Source organism: Eleginops maclovinus, chromosome 23 (genome assembly GCF_036324505.1).
Source record: "Eleginops maclovinus isolate JMC-PN-2008 ecotype Puerto Natales chromosome 23, JC_Emac_rtc_rv5, whole genome shotgun sequence".
Taxonomy (NCBI): domain Eukaryota; kingdom Metazoa; phylum Chordata; class Actinopteri; order Perciformes; family Eleginopidae; genus Eleginops; species Eleginops maclovinus.
The window spans coordinates 13,610,512-13,626,586 of NC_086371.1; the positions used below are offsets into that span (position 1 = coordinate 13,610,512).

A 16,075-nucleotide genomic window follows, 5' to 3' on the forward strand; every position below is an offset into this window, starting at 1 on the left:
CAGTGTTTGAACATTTGTTTGCTAATCAAAGGGAAAATAATGCAATTTCTGACATTTAAATAATAAATGACACACTGAAACCGTATTAAAGCAGTCTAACCTCTAGAGGAGAGTCAGGTTCATCCAGGATGCTCTTTTCATTCTGTATCTGCTGCATCGTCCCTGTAGAACTGGGGTCCATTATCAGCACGTTCTGACTACTGGCTCTGCCGAGCTTGCAGTCACTCTTTCTGGAGTCAGTCGTCCTGCACACCTCATAATTGTACACGTGTTGGAGAGTCCCTGTCCCCAAAGTGTCTGAGTAACGTGGAGGATAATATGGAATCACAGGGAGATTGGAGTGATACAGGATGCGAGACTGTCTCCACCTGTAGAGCTTCACTGATATAATAACCACTAAACACGTGATGAAGAGGAAGGACACTACAGCCAGAGCCAGCACTAAGTAAAACGTCAGGTTGTCATTGTACTCCTTGTCCTGTGTAAAGTCAGTGAACTCAGACAGCACTTCTGGGAAGCTGTCCGCCACCACCACGTTAACAATGACTGTAGCTGAACGAGAGGGCTGCCCGTTGTCCTCCACTATAACAGTCAGTCTTTGTTTCACAGCATCTTTATCAGTCACCTGGCGGATAGTTCTTATTTCTCCATTCTGTAAGCCCACTTCAAACAGCGCCCTGTCTGTGGCTTTCTGCAGTTTATAGGAGAGCCAGGCATTCTGTCCAGAGTCCACATCAACAGCCACCACTTTAGTGACCAGATAGCCCACATCTGCAGAACGAGGCACCATTTCAGCCACCAGAGAGCCACCAGTCTGGACTGGGTACAGGATATTAGGAGGGTTATCGTTCTGGTCCTGGATCAGTATTTTAACAGTGGCCATTGAACTCAGAGGAGGGGATCCAGCATCGCGAGCTGTTACGTTAAAGTCAAACGACTTGATTTGCTCATAATCAAAGGACCTCACTGCATGAATAACACCATTTTCTGAATTGATTGACACAAACGAAGACACAGCCGCACCATTGATTTCTTTCTCCTCCAGAAAGTAAGAAACTCGAGCGTTTTGGCCCCAGTCCGCATCACTAGCACTCAAAGTGAACACTGAAAACCCCGGAGAGTTATTCTCCGGTACAGTTTTACTATATTCTGATTGGTCAAATCTGGGCGGGCTGTCATTCACGTCAGAAACTTTTACATTGATGTTTTTACTGCTGGTCAGAGGCGGGGAGCCTTGATCAGAGACGGTGATGGTGATATTATACTCAGGAATACTTTCTCTGTCTAAGTAGTCTTCAGTTACTATAGTATAATATCCTGTTAATGAGGACTCGATTTTGAAAGGTATATCAGAGTTGATGGAGCACTTTACAACACCGTTACCATCAGAGTCTTCGTCATCAACATTTATAACAGCTATAGTTGTACCTGGAGGAGAGTCCTCGGATATAGAGTTAGAAAATGACATCAGCTGAATTGTAGGGACGTTGTCATTCTCGTCAATTATTTGAATGATAAGATTACAAGTATCTGAATATCCACCATGGTCACTAGCCTTGACGTTTAATTGAAAGGTCTTAGATTTTTCAAAATCCAAATTACCTGCAACATTAATTTCTCCAGTTATAACATTTACTTCAAACAGCTGTTTTGCTTCTTTGGCAACATTAGTTATGGAATAATTAACTTCACCATTGACTCCTTTATCGGCATCAGTTGCACTCACAGTGGTAACCACTGTTCCTGTAGGAGAATTTTCCTTGACTTCTGCTTTATAAACAGGCTGGCTGCACACTGGTGCATTATCGTTAGCATCCAGCACAGTGATGTGAATGCGCACTGTCCCTGATCTGTGTGGCTCCCCTCCATCTGAAGCAATCAGCACGAGATTTTGAGTCTCCTCTTTCTCTCGATCCAACTGGGTTTGTAAAACCATTTCGATGAATGTTCGTCCATCAGGCTGACTCTGTCCTTCCAATTTGAAATTATCTGAGGGTTTTAGCACATATTTTTGAATATCATTAATTCCAACATCAGGGTCGTCTGCACTCTCCAGTGCGAAGCGTGTGCCCGCTGCAGCATTTTCAACGATTTTTAGATGTATTTCCCCCTTTGGAAACGACGGACTGTTATCATTTATATCTATCACCTCCACTGTAACACGGTAAAGCTGGATTGGATTTTCTAAAATGAGCTCGAAACTGAAGCTACAGGGCGTCGTCTTTCCACACAGCTCTTCTCGGTCGATCCGCTCTTTAATAACAAGGGTGCCTTTGTCTCGGTTTATATCAACGTACTGTCGGCTTCCTTTGGTCACAATACGAGCTTTACCTGATATGAGCCTCGTCACATCCAAACCTAAATCTCTAGCGATGTTTCCAACAAAAGAGCCTTCTGCCTGTTCTTCCGGTACGGAGTACCGAGCCTGTCCAGCTACTGAGCTCAGCTTGATAAGACAAAGAGTCACAAACAGAGCTTGCCATCGGCCTCTGCGAGCGATTATCCACAAATAAGCCATCATAAATCCAGAGGTACACACGCAAAAATCCCTTTCACTGCCAAACTGATATTATTATATCCACAAACTTGAAAGGTAACTGTATTTTCAGCAGAAGAAGTCCACGAGAAATGCTGCTCTTCAAACCTTCACAGGCCAAACCGTCTTTACTAGCTGTAAAACACTGAATGGAGATAAAGGACTGGACTGCTGCTTTGCTTATTTGGACAGCAAGTCAGTGATGTATCAACAGCGGCGCTCAGAGCCTATCCACGGTAATGTATGGGGAGGTTTAAATACTACGAACACTTAGAATATCATAATACAAGCGTTTGGATGAACATCAATATAGCCATGGCCTCTGACTTTAATCTTAAGAAATTATAACAACCACAACTCTATTAATGATAGTTTCAATTTCAATTTCAAATGGTGTGAAAAACTTGGTGAAGATTATTATCATTATTATTATTATTATTATTATTATTATTATTATTATTATTATTATTATTATTATCATTATCACTATAAATATAATTCTCAGTGGTATTATTATCAACATTATTTTGAGGCAATTCCTTCCTTATTCATGAAGGGTAACTTCTCAGTTAAAAAAATATGAAGATAGTGGAAGGTCTTCACTCCTAAAAAAAGAAAGAAGTTGTACACAATATGGTGCTGAAACGAACCGACTGCGCTTGTTTTCAGGTAAACTGTAACCAAATATTTACTATTAATCCAGAGAAACAATACAAAAAGGAATACATTAGTTGCACAATGCACCTCACCTCTAGATGAGATTCAGGTTCATCCAGGATGCTCTTTTCATTCTGTATCGGCTGCATTGTCCCTGTAGAACTTGGGTCCATTATCAGCACGTTCTGACTAGCAGCTATGCCGAATTTACAGTCACTCTTTCTGGAGTCAGTCGTCCTGCACACCTCGTAATTGTACACGTGTTGGAGAGTCCCTGTCCCCAAAGTGTCTGAGTAACGTGGAGGATAATATGGAATCACAGGGAGATTGGAGTGATACAGGATGCGAGACTGTCTCCACCTGTACATCTTCACTGATATAATAACTACTAAACACGTTATGAAGAGGAAAGACACTACAGCCAGAGCCAGCACCAAGTAAAAAGTCAGGTTGTCATTGTACTCCTTGTCCTGTGTAAAGTCAGTTAACTCAGACAGCACTTCCGGGAAGCTGTCTGCCACCACCACGTTAACAATGACTGTAGCTGAACGAGAGGGCTGCCCGTTGTCCTCCACTATAACAGTCAGTCTTTGTTTCACAGCATCTTTATCAGTCACCTGGCGGATAGTCCTTATTTCTCCATTCTGTAAGCCCACTTCAAACAGCGCCCTGTCTGTGGCTTTCTGCAGTTTATAGGAGAGCCAGGCATTCTGTCCAGAGTCCACATCAACAGCCACCACTTTAGTGACCAGATAGCTCACATCTGCTGAACGAGGCACCATCTCAGCCACCAGAGAGCCACCAGTCTGGACTGGGTACAGGACCTGTGGAGGGTTGTCGTTCTGGTCCTGGATCAGTATTTTCACAGTCACATTGCTACTGAGTGGAGGAGAGCCTCCATCCTGCGCTTTGAGCCGGAAGTAGAAGTCTTTGATCTGCTCGTAGTCAAAAGAGCGCACTGCATGGATGACTCCACTATCAGGACTAACGGACACATATGAGGAGACTGGAACTCCGTTAACAGTGGAGTCCTCCAGGATGTAAGAAACACGGGCATTCTGGTTCCAGTCAGCATCTCTGGCTCTCACTGTGAATATAGAGAGGCCTGGTGTGTTGTTTTCTACAATGTAGGCCTCATATGAGCTGCTCTCAAAGACAGGCACATTATCATTCACATCAGATATCTGTAAGGTGAGAGTGACACTGCTGGAGAGGGAGGGCACTCCCTCATCAGAGCAGGTGACTGTTATATTATACTGAGAAGCTATCTCTCTGTCTAACACGCTGTCTGTAACTAAGCTATAGAAATTATTTGTAGACGTTTTTAAAGTGAATGGCACATTTTCGCTGATAAAGCATTTTACGTTTCCGTTATCTCCCGAGTCGAGGTCCTCAATATTTATCATTGTAACGACTGTATTGAGTTCGGCATCCTCCGATATCACATTTGACTTTGACATTATGTTAATTTCAGGCTTGTTGTCATTTACATCTTGCACATCAACAATTATTTTACAAGAATCAGTGAGTCCTCCCTCGTCACTAGCACGTACATTTATTTGAAAGTGTCTTGACTTTTCAAAGTCAATATTTCCAATCAATGAAACTTGCCCGTTTTCTTTACTCAACGCAAACACTTTCCTGATATTCCCTAATGTATTTGTGATTGAATAAGATATTTTACCATAAGAACCCTCATCTGCATCTGAAGCTGTGACAGTGGCAACAACTGTGCCTTTAGGTGAGTTCTCTGTAACGGCCGCCTTGTATGTGGGATGTGTAAAAACGGGCGCATTATCATTAGCGTCTAAAACTGTAATAACAATCAGCATTGTTCCTGACATATGCGGCTCTCCTCCATCTACAGCCGTTAACACAAGAGATATCTGCTCTTGTTTCTCTCTGTCTAAAGGCTTCTGTAGCACCATCTCAACGTTTGTATTCCCATCTGCGTTACTTTCCAGTTTTAGAGCAAAATTATCAGTAGGTTTTAATTCGTATTTCTGAACAGCATTATTTCCAACATCAAGATCTTCAGCTCGTTCCAGCACGAATTTTGCCCCGATCACCGCAGACTCGCTTATTTTAAACGCAATTTCATTTTTTTCAAAGGTGGGTGGATTATCATTGATATCTGTTATCTCTACAGTAACACTGTAAAACTCCATAGGATTCTCCAAAATAATCTGAAAATCTAAAGCGCAAAGTGCCGTCTCTGTACACAGCACCTCTCGGTCGACTCTCTGTTTCACGAGGAGGACTCCTCTTTCTCTGTTTAGCTCGATGTACTCTTCGTTATTCCTTGTATAGATCTTTGCCTTGCCTGACATCAAACGTTTTATATCTAAACCCAAATCTTGCGCTATATTGCCCACTAAAGAGCCTTTCACCATTTCCTCCGGAATAGAGTAGCTGACCTGCCCGAACACTGATTTGAGGGAAAGGAGCGAGATAAACAGCAGTACTTGCCGAGTCATTGTTCTATCTGTTTTTCCACCGACAGACTCCACAGTGCCTATATCCATACAAAAAAGGGACCCTCAGATTCCAATGTCAAATTTCAAAAGAAACGCAGCATATCCCAATGAGTAAAAGCAAAAGGCTTGCAGATAAAAATATGTCCCTTTATAATTCCACAAATATGTCCCAACCGTAATCTTTCGTGTTTGTCCGTCGTGATCTCTTTGTACTGTGACGCTGTTACATGGGAGGTGCTGATACAACATGCTCTAACCACCAACACTCTGGTCAACAGCGGCCCTAAGAGTCCATAATAGAAAACTGCAGAAAACCGAATACAATTCAGCTCAGGAGAACTCACTGCAATCAATCTGGATATCTAACTGCAATGGTTATACTTTTGTTATATCTTTTATTTAACCAACGGCAACAGAAATATATAATCAAAATGCATCACCTATGGTAGAACAATAACATATTTGAATATGGAGGATGCAAAAGAAAGGACATCGTCATGAAAAGTCTTTCAGATGTTTCAGAGATTGGGGTAAATATAAAATCCAAATGAAAGTTCAAAATGGAAAATACAACATTTCTCTAAATAATGACAACTGAAAAATTACAAGAAGAAAAAGAGACCAGCATTAAACATGTGGAACCAGCCACTGACAGAGGATTAACATGCTTCTATACTTTTTATGTCGCTGTTCACAGTGCTGAAACAAACCACCTTCAAACCATGGAAACGGCCACAAGACTGAACAAGCTGTTTTCAAATATGTGATTCTATCAATTCAAATCTTCATGGCAATAACTCTTCTTGAATGTTTATTTCTACGACTACAGCTACAAATAATACTTCAACAGGGCTACTAATTATACTGCTGATTATGGATATTACTGCGATTATAAAAACAAATATAACCACAGCATACAAGATCGTGTGCTTACAGGACATTGGTTGAAGATGTAATGTATTGGAAATACTTTTTGGAAAATAATCATGTGAAACACAAATAGTAAATAAAGTACCAAGTTTACATTGTCCGATAGGCTATAGCATGAGTGTCTTTCACTGAGGGCCACATGTCAAATAACGTGGTTTGGGCATTTGTTTGCTAATCAAAGGGAAAATAATGCAATTTATAACATTTAAATAATAAATGACACACTGAAACCGTATTAAAGCAGTCTAACCTCTAGAGGAGAGTCAGGTTCATCCAGGATGCTCTTTTCATTCTGTATCCGCTGCATCGTCCCTGTAGAACTGGGGTCCATTATCAGCACGTTCTGACTACCAGCTCGGCCGAACTTGCAGTCACTCTTTCTGGAGTCAGTCGTCCTGCACACCTCATAATTGTACACGTGTTGGAGAGTCCCTGTCCCCAAAGTGTCTGAGTAACGTGGAGGATAATATGGAATCACAGGGAGATTGGAGTGATACAGGATGCGAGACTGTCTCCACCTGTAGATCTTCACTGATATAATAACCACTAAACACGTGATGAATAGGAAGGACACTACAGCCAGAGCCAGCACCAAGTAAAACGTCAGGTTGTCATTGTATTCCTTGTCCTGTGTAAAGTCAGTGAACTCAGACAGCACTTCCGGGAAACTGTCCGCCACCGCCACGTTAACAATGACTGTAGCTGAACGAGAGGGCTGCCCGTTGTCCTCCACTATAACAGTCAGTCTTTGTTTCACCGCATCTTTATCAGTCACCTGGCGGATAGTTCTTATTTCTCCATTCTGTAAGCCCACTTCAAACAGCGCCCTGTCTGTGGCTTTCTGCAGTTTATAGGAGAGCCAAGCATTCTGTCCAGAGTCCACATCAACAGCCACCACCTTAGTGACCAGATAGCCCACATCTGCAGAACGAGGAACCATCTCAGCCACCAGAGAGCCACCAGTCTGGACTGGGTACAGGACATTTGGAGGGTTGTCGTTCTGGTCCTGAATCAGTATTTTAACAGTGGCCATTGAACTCAGAGGAGGGGATCCAGCATCGCGAGCTGTTACGTTAAAATCAAACGACTTGATTTGCTCATAATCAAAGGACCTCACTGCATGAATGACACCATTTTCTGAATTGACTGACACTAACGAAGACACAGCCGCACCATTGATTTCTTTCTCTTCCAGAAAGTAAGAAACTCGAGCGTTTTGGCCCCAGTCCGCATCACTAGCACTCAAAGTGAACACTGAAAACCCCGGAGAGTTATTCTCCGGTACAGTTTTACTATATTCTGATTGCTCAAATCTGGGCGGGCTGTCATTCACGTCAGAAACTTTTACATTGATGTTTTTACTGCTGGTCAGAGGCAAGGAGCCTTGATCAGAGACGGTGATGGTGATATTATACTCAGGAATACTTTCTCTGTCTAAGTAGTCTTCGGTTACTATAGTATAATATCCTGTTAATGAGGACTCGATTTTGAAAGGTATATCAGAGTTTATGGAGCACTTTACAACACCATTACCATCAGAGTCTTCGTCATCAACATTAATAACAGCTATAGTTGTACCTGGAGGAGAGTCCTCGGATATAGCGTTAGAAAATGACATCAGCTGAATTGTAGGGACGTTGTCATTCTCGTCAATTATTTGAATAGTAACTTTGCACGTATCTGAATACCCACCGTGATCACTGGCCTTAACGTTTAATTGAAAGGTCTTAGATTTTTCAAAATCAAGATTACCTGCAACATTAATTTCTCCAGTTTTAACATTTACTTCAAAAGTATTTTTCACATCTCTGGCAACATTTGCTATGGAATAAGTCACTTCACCATTGACTCCTTTATCTGCATCAGTTGCCCTCACAGTGGTAACTACTGTTCCTGCTGGAGAGTTTTCCTTGACTTCTGCTTTATAAACAGGCTGGCTGCACACGGGCGCATTATCGTTAGCATCCAGCACAGTGATGTGAATGCGCACTGTCCCTGATCTGTGTGGCTCCCCTCCATCTGAAGCAGTCAGCACGAGATTGTGAGTCTCCTCTTTCTCTCGATCCAACTGGGTTTGTAAAACCATTTCAATGAATGTTCCTCCATCAGGCTGGCTCTGTACTTCCAATTTGTAATTATCTGAGGGTTTTAGCACATATTTTTGAATATCATTAATTCCCACATCCGGGTCGTCTGCACTCTCCAGTGCGAAGCGTGTGCCCGCTGCAGCATTTTCAACGATTTTTAAATGTATTTCCCCCTTTGGAAACGACGGACTGTTATCATTTATATCTATCACCTCCACTGTAACACGGTAAAGCTGGATTGGATTTTCTAAAATGAGCTCGAAACTGAAGCTACAGGGCGTCGTCTTTCCACACAGCTCTTCTCGGTCGATCCGCTCTTTAATAACAAGGGTGCCTTTGTCTCGGTTAAAATCAACGTACTGTCGGCTCCCTTTGGTAATTATACGAGCTTTACCTGATATGAGCCTCGACGTATCCAAACCTAAATCTCTAGCAATGTTTCCAACAAAAGAGCCTTCTGCCTGTTCCTCCCGTACGGAGTACCTAGCCTGTCCAGCTACTGAACTCAGCTTGATAAGACAAAGAGTCACAAACAGAGCTTCCCATCGGCCTCTGCGAGCGGTTATCCACAAATAAGCCATCATAAATCCAGAGGTAGGCTACAGACGCAGAAATCCTTTTCAATGCAAAACTGATGTAATCAGATCCACGAATTGTAAAATAATGGTATTTCCAGCAGAAGAAGCCCTTGAGAAATGCTGCTCTTCAAACCTGCAGGCCAAACCGCCTTTACTCTAAGCTGTAAAACACTGAATGGAGATATAAAGGGCTGGACCACTGCTTTGCTTATTTGGACAAGAAGTCAGTGATGTATCAACAGCGGCGCTCAGAGCCTATCCACGGTAATGTATGGGGTGGTTTAAATATTAGAAACACTTTGAATATTATAATACAAGCTTTTGGATGAACATCAATGTATAGGCTAAATTGCCATAGCCTCTGACTTTAATCTTACATAAGACATTTTAACAACCACAACTCTATTAATGATGATTTCAATTTATATTTCGAATGCTGTGAAAAACTTGATGAAGAATATTATCATCATTATTATTATTGTTGTTGTTGTTGTTGTTGTTGTTGTTGTTGTTATTACTTGTATTGTAATTATTATCACTATAAATATCATTCTCAGTGGTATCATTTCAACATTCTTTCTAGGCAATTCATTCATTATTCACGAAGGGTAACTTTTCAAGTAAAAAATGTGAAGATAGTGGAAAGTCTTCACTCCTCAGAAAAAGAGAAGCTGTCCACAATATGGTGCTGAAACGAACCGAGTGCAGTGGTTTTCATGTAAACTATAACCAAATATTTACTATTCATCCAGAGAAACAATACTAAAAGAATACATTATTTGCGCATTACAGCTCACCTCTAGGGGAGAGTCAGGTTCATCCAGGATGCTCTTTTCACTCTGTATCCGCTGCATCGTCCCTGTAGAACTGGGGTCCATTATCAGAACGTTCTGACTACCGACTCTGCCGAGCTTACAGTCACTCTTTCTGGAGTCAGTGGTCCTGCACACCTCGTAATTGTACACGTGTTGGAGAGTCCCTGTCCCCAAAGTGTCTGAGTAACGTGGAGGATAATATGGAATCACAGGGAGATTGGAGTGATACCGGATGCGAGACTGTCTCCACCTGTAGATCTTCACGGATATAATAACCACTAAACACGTGATGAAGAGGAAGGACACTACAGCCAAAGCCAGCACCAAGTAAAACGTCAGGTTGTCATTGTACTCCTTGTCCTGTGTAAAGTCAGTTAACTCAGACAGCACTTCCGGGAAGCTGTCCGCCACCACCACGTTAACAATGACTGTAGCTGAACGAGAGGGCTGCCCGTTGTCCTCCACTATAACAGTCAGTCTTTGTTTCACCGCATCTTTATCAGTCACCTGGCGGATAGTCCTTATTTCTCCATTCTGTAAGCCCACTTCAAACAGCGCCCTGTCTGTGGCTTTCTGCAGTTTATAGGAGAGCCAGGCATTCTGTCCAGAGTCCACATCAACAGCCACCACTTTAGTGACCAGATAGCCCACATCTGCAGAACGAGGAACCATCTCAGCCACCAGAGAGCCACCAGTCTGGACTGGGTACAGGACCTGTGGAGGGTTGTCGTTCTGGTCCTGGATCAATATTTTCACACTCACATTGCTACTGAGTGGAGGAGAGCCTCCGTCCTGTGCTTTGACCCGGATTTGGAAGTCTTTGATCTGCTCGTAGTCAAAAGAGCGCACTGCATGGATGACTCCACTATCAGCACTAACGGACACATAGGAGGAGACTGGCACTCCGTTAACAGTGGAGTCCTCCAGGATGTAGGAAACACGGGCATTCTGATTCCAGTCAGAGTCTATGGCTCTCACTGTGAATATAGAGAGGCCTGGTGTGTTGTTTTCTACAATGTAGGCATCATATGAGCTGCTCTCAAAGACAGGCGCATTATCATTAACATCAGAGATCTGTAAGGTGAGATTGACGCTGCTGGAGAGGGAGGGCACTCCCTCATCAGAGCAGGTCACTGTTATATTATACCTAGAAGCTGTCTCTCTGTCCAACACACTGTCGGTTATAACAGTAAAGAAATTATTTGTTGTTGATTTAATGGCAAACGGGATGTTTTCGTTTAAAACACACATGACTTTGCCGTTATCGTTTGAGTCCGCATCTTGTATATTAAGCATTGTTACTACAGTTCCCACTTTTACGTTTTCAGATACTATGTCTGAGTTCGACATGATGTTAATTAATGGATGGTTATCATTTGTATCTGTTACGTCCACAATGACTTTACATGCATCTGATAATCCTCCCTTATCGGACACCTGAACATCTAATTCATAAAGCCTCTTTTTTTCATAATCTACATTTCCAGTTAATGTTAAAACTCCAGTATTAGCATCAATCGTAAATAAACCTGATGCCCCTGATTTTGAAATCATATATGTTACTATTCCGTTACTGCCTTTGTCTATGTCTGTAGCCCTTACGGTGGTTATTACAGTGCCAACAGGAGCATTCTCTGAAACACTTGCTTTGTACTCAGGCTTTGAGCACACGGGTGGATTGTCATTGACGTCTAACACAGTTATCATAATCTGCATTGTCCCAGAAAGCTGTGGTTCTCCCCCATCGAGAGCCGTCAGTATTAAGGATATATGCTCGAATTCTTCTCGGTCTAATGGTTTCTGTAAAACCATCTCCACGTGTTTCGTCCCATCACCTCTGCTGATGGTTTTCAGAACAAAATTGTCAGTGGATTTCAGGGCGTAGCTTTTCAAGCCGTTTACGCCAACATCATCGTCTATTGCTTTCTCTAAAACAAATCGAGCTCCAGTAAGGGCTGACTCGCTAATTTCATATTTCATCTCTGCTCTCTCAAATGTTGGAGGGTTGTCATTAATATCTGTTATTTCGACTGTAACCGTATAAAATTCCATCGGGTTTTCCAGGATCACTTGAAAATGGAGTGCGCAAGGCATTGTTTGACCGCACAGATATTCTCTGTCAATTCTGTCTTTACATAAGAGGACTCCTCTTTCTCTCTTCAGCTCTATATATTCTTCAGTGTTACCGGTATAAATACGAGCTTTACCAGACTTAAGTCTTTCCACATTCAAACCTAAATCCTGGGCTATATTGCCTATTAGAGCACCTTTTGTCATTTCCTCCGGAATGGAGTAGCTGACTTGCCCGTGCACTATACTGAAAGAGAAAAGAGACAAAATCAACAGCACTTGCCGTCCCATCGCCATCCCGTCTGTGAAGAAAACGACAAAACAGCAGCTTATAGGCTCCGATTTTGACCGTTCTATATACGTGTATGGTCCTCAAGATGACAGTTATCTTAAATTGTGGAACAGAAAAATCCCATTGTGCCGCCCAGATTTATGCTGTGGTAGTCCCGACTGTTAACGCTGCTTCTTTCTTTCCTGCAGTAATATAGGGGAGGTACTGTAACAAAATCATTCTCATCCACTCGATGGCCAACAGCGTCCCTTTCTGTTCAATGAACTGAATTACACTGAGTCTTACCGTGTTATCCACAACAATTCGTTCAAGAAAACACATTACCACAAAAAAATATATAGTTAGAGACATATATAGCTACATTTATATAATATGTAAGTGCTTAAATCGTTACCGGTCTTTATAGTAAAAGAATTACGAGAAAAAAAGAAAAAAAAACTAAAGCAGCAAATGATATGTGTAAGAATATGAAGCAATAAATAAACTAAATCAAAAGGTACGCGACAAAAACAATCAATTACGTCCATACGACTACCCAGTTACATTGCAAAAAGAATAATAGTAGGCTACTGACAAAACTTTCGTTTGCACTGTCTGTGGTGCTGAATAATGAAATTTACTTCAGCAACGTATCAAAAGATATCTGAAACTTACACGAAAGCCAATAACCAGTGGCGTCATTAGGCCGGGCTTCAGCCCCCCTAAAATATTCTTATGCCCCCCCTAAATAGTTTGGTGTTGTTTTATTAAAAACAAATGCCAACAAATTCAATATAAAGCGCCCAGTATATCAGTTTAAATTAATAATCATATAACCTCCCATTAAGGACTTAAATGTGATCATACATCTGTCAGTTTCCGTTCACTTCGTAGTGTACGGTAGGGAGCCCCTTTGGTGAGCTGTTATGCAATCCATTCCACTTGTCAGAATGGCCACATTACTGAAAATCCAGTCCACGTTTTCCCTGAGACCTTGCTTGTGCTCGGTACCCGCAGCAGCCGTTGACTTGGTACTTCGCACACAGAATAGAACACAGCTAGGAGAATAGCATGAATGGATGAATGAAGAATGGACATAAGAACGTTTTTTCAGGAAAGTAAGTATTCATCACTGCTGGTAGTAACAATTAGTTAGCTCCAGCCCCCAGCAAAGAGCAGAAAGTCCCTTGTAATTAATGAAATGCTCCATGTTTGACATATAAAAACCTGGCTTACACCCACAGTATCCCAGAACCAGGTGCCAAGACAAGGCATAAACAGAGGAGAATGGAGGATTTTGTGCTGGAGGCAACTACAGGTTCACGCACTGAACTGAACAACTCAGACACATTGAAAAGAGAGTAATTTTCCCCTTGTGTAGATAGCAGGGACGGCGCCAGGATTTCCATTTTGGATGGGCCACAGTAACTTTGGTTGGGCCTTTCAACTACAGTTAACACTGTTTCCAACTGGTAGTCTCACTTTAACAGAAATGATATATATTTGTGGAGGGCGACTTACACGTCTAGTTGATTATGACACTTTAAAAATATTTTTTTAAAACATGTTAAGTGCAGTGATAGGTTATTATTTCACCGCGGCTGTTTGTATGTATTACAAGTGGCACATGCGGGTATATATCGTTATCTATATTTTCGCTTTGGATCGAGGAGATCAATACATAAGGAAAACTTACATTTGAATTCTCTTTAATGCGTTTTCGTTGGATCTTGCTGGATTATTCTTTAAATTAATTGCAGGGAGAGGGAGAAACGGAGCGATCATAATACTGGGTGAGCTAGAATGACTTTTAACAGGAGAGAGCGCAGTGCGCTGTGCTGTTCGTTCATAAATTGAACTGTCTATGCTTTCAAGGTAATCTGGAGACAATCAAGTCAGGCAGGAATATTTAGCTCTACCTCCGGTCTTGTCTATGTTTTCTAGACGTTCTAGTCTCGATGAGAAATGCATTTCCAGATATGAAATAAGACAAATGATCTGCTTGGAACTGACGTCTACATATCGTAACGTGCGTGCGCGAGCGTAACCTGTGGCGACGTAAAATGGCCCGTTGTGATTGGTCCAGACCTCCCATGTGATAATAGCCGAATAAAAGTTGTCTTTTTTTAATTTGTTTTCAAATGGAAACGTTTTTTTGTCTTAACAGTGTATTTAAATGCTAATTTTAATAATAAAAAATAAAAGTTAAGAAAATATATGTTCTCTCCGTCATTTAGGGTGGGCCAGTTGTACAAGTGGGCGGGCCCAGGCCCGTTAGGCGCACCCACAACTCCGCGCCTGGTGGATAGGATGGTTGGGGAGCATGAGCAAAGATTTTGCAGTGTTGCAGGGCTTCTAAAAGGCATCCAGGCATGCAGTCCTAAATGTGACACCTTCTTGTGTGAATCACACTTGAAAGAACTTGCAAAACACTACAGCATTGACCTGAAAACAGAGGAGGTTCTGGTGGCCAGACACTTTCTTATCCAGAAAACAGAGGCTGGATGTTCACCTGAAGATATATTGTCTGTGCACAACCTCCTTGATTCAAACATGCCTGTAAGCAGCTGCTCATGTGAAAGGTCCTTTAGTGCACTGCGTCGGCTGCACTCCTGGCTGCGTCAAACAACGGGTCAAAAAGACTTCACAGTCTTGCAGTCATGTCAATTGAAAAAGCCGAGCCGAGTCACAACAGAGTGATAGACCGATTTGCCATTCTTTGATGCTTCCAACCGCCAAGTAACTTGCAATTGTAGCCATTTTTTCTTAGTAATGTTAATTGTTGTTGTACTGTTGTTGTACTGTATAAAAAAAAACCCAGACTCATAATAAATAACAAGTAATAAATAATTTCTCAGTCTTTGCTAGCTGTTTGTGAAATGTTGTGCTCCCGAGCTAAATTCGCTCACATCCTGTGCATCTCCTTGGGGCTAAGCCCCCCTGTCCTTAAAACCTAGGGACGCCTTTGCCAATAACACTATGGTGGGACAGCGGAGTACACACACACACATACACACACATACACACACACTGCAGAAAATAAAGGAGAAAGAGGCGGAGAAGGGGGGGGGGGGGGGGGGGGGGGGGGGGGGGGGGGTAGCAATATTTTTCTATGCACGTTTGGTGGTGATGTAACTGAACAACCTTAACTATTAAGTATACAACTGTTCCCAATGAAATACTACCACACTTGATGAATGATTCAAATTTGCTGCTCAAATATGCCCACGACAATAGGATGAATATAATCTGTAACTGCTGAAAAACTACACAGCAAATTATGTAGTGTGAAATAATGTAGATTTTTCAGTGTCAATTATTTCGAGTTGATAAGTGTTGAGTTGGTTTTAACACTTGCACTGCTGAACAAGCTCTAAAGCCAGTGTTCTTTAAGGGAGTGGATTGCAAGCACTTTAGTTGGAGTCTGATAATTTTATTAAAAGTATATGTAAACGTTACATAGGGTGTGACTCAAATGTGTCAAGGCTGGTGTCGAGGCTTTTGCTAATATGACTCTCACTAGTATTACATTGTGCAAAGTCATTGGTAATTTGCATGCAGCCATGACCATAAGCGGAAAAATCAGGTGAAGATGAGTTGCAGCTGTGCTAGCCAAACACGTTCCAACAAAGCCATTGAGTTCATTCTGCGCCT

General features: G+C 42.0%; 4 protein-coding genes across 13 annotated transcripts in view; all 4 read right to left on the bottom strand.

Annotated features, from left to right (window-relative positions):
- LOC134859890 (protocadherin gamma-C5-like) overlaps positions 1-16,075 on the bottom strand; it is a 196,874-nt gene that overhangs the window by 99,048 nt on the left and 81,751 nt on the right. The window contains exon 1 of one of the 10 annotated variants that reach the window (XM_063876661.1): positions 3,286-5,670. The exons of the other annotated variants lie outside the window; for them this stretch is intronic. Coding sequence (XP_063732731.1) covers positions 3,286-5,670 — 2,385 coding nt within the window. Of the gene's footprint in view, positions 1-3,285; positions 5,671-16,075 lie in introns of those variants that run through there. 10 annotated transcript variants of the gene reach the window in all.
- Positions 86-2,851, bottom strand: LOC134859897 (protocadherin beta-16-like). Its single transcript, XM_063876680.1, has one exon. The coding sequence runs from the start codon at positions 2,519-2,521 to the stop codon at positions 86-88; it is 2,436 nt and encodes an 811-aa protein (XP_063732750.1). The 5' UTR covers positions 2,522-2,851.
- Positions 6,699-9,271, bottom strand: LOC134859329 (protocadherin beta-16-like). The gene has a single exon (XM_063875753.1). It carries the CDS (start codon positions 9,269-9,271, stop codon positions 6,836-6,838), a length of 2,436 nt encoding a protein of 811 aa, XP_063731823.1. The 3' UTR covers positions 6,699-6,835.
- On the bottom strand, positions 9,915-12,508 carry LOC134860077 (protocadherin gamma-A7-like). Its single transcript, XM_063876926.1, has 4 exons — positions 12,128-12,508; positions 11,752-11,760; positions 10,063-10,837; positions 9,915-9,953 (listed from the first exon to the last, which is right to left on the bottom strand). The coding sequence occupies exons 1-4, from the start codon at positions 12,445-12,447 to the stop codon at positions 9,915-9,917; spliced, it is 1,143 nt and encodes a 380-aa protein (XP_063732996.1). The 5' UTR covers positions 12,448-12,508.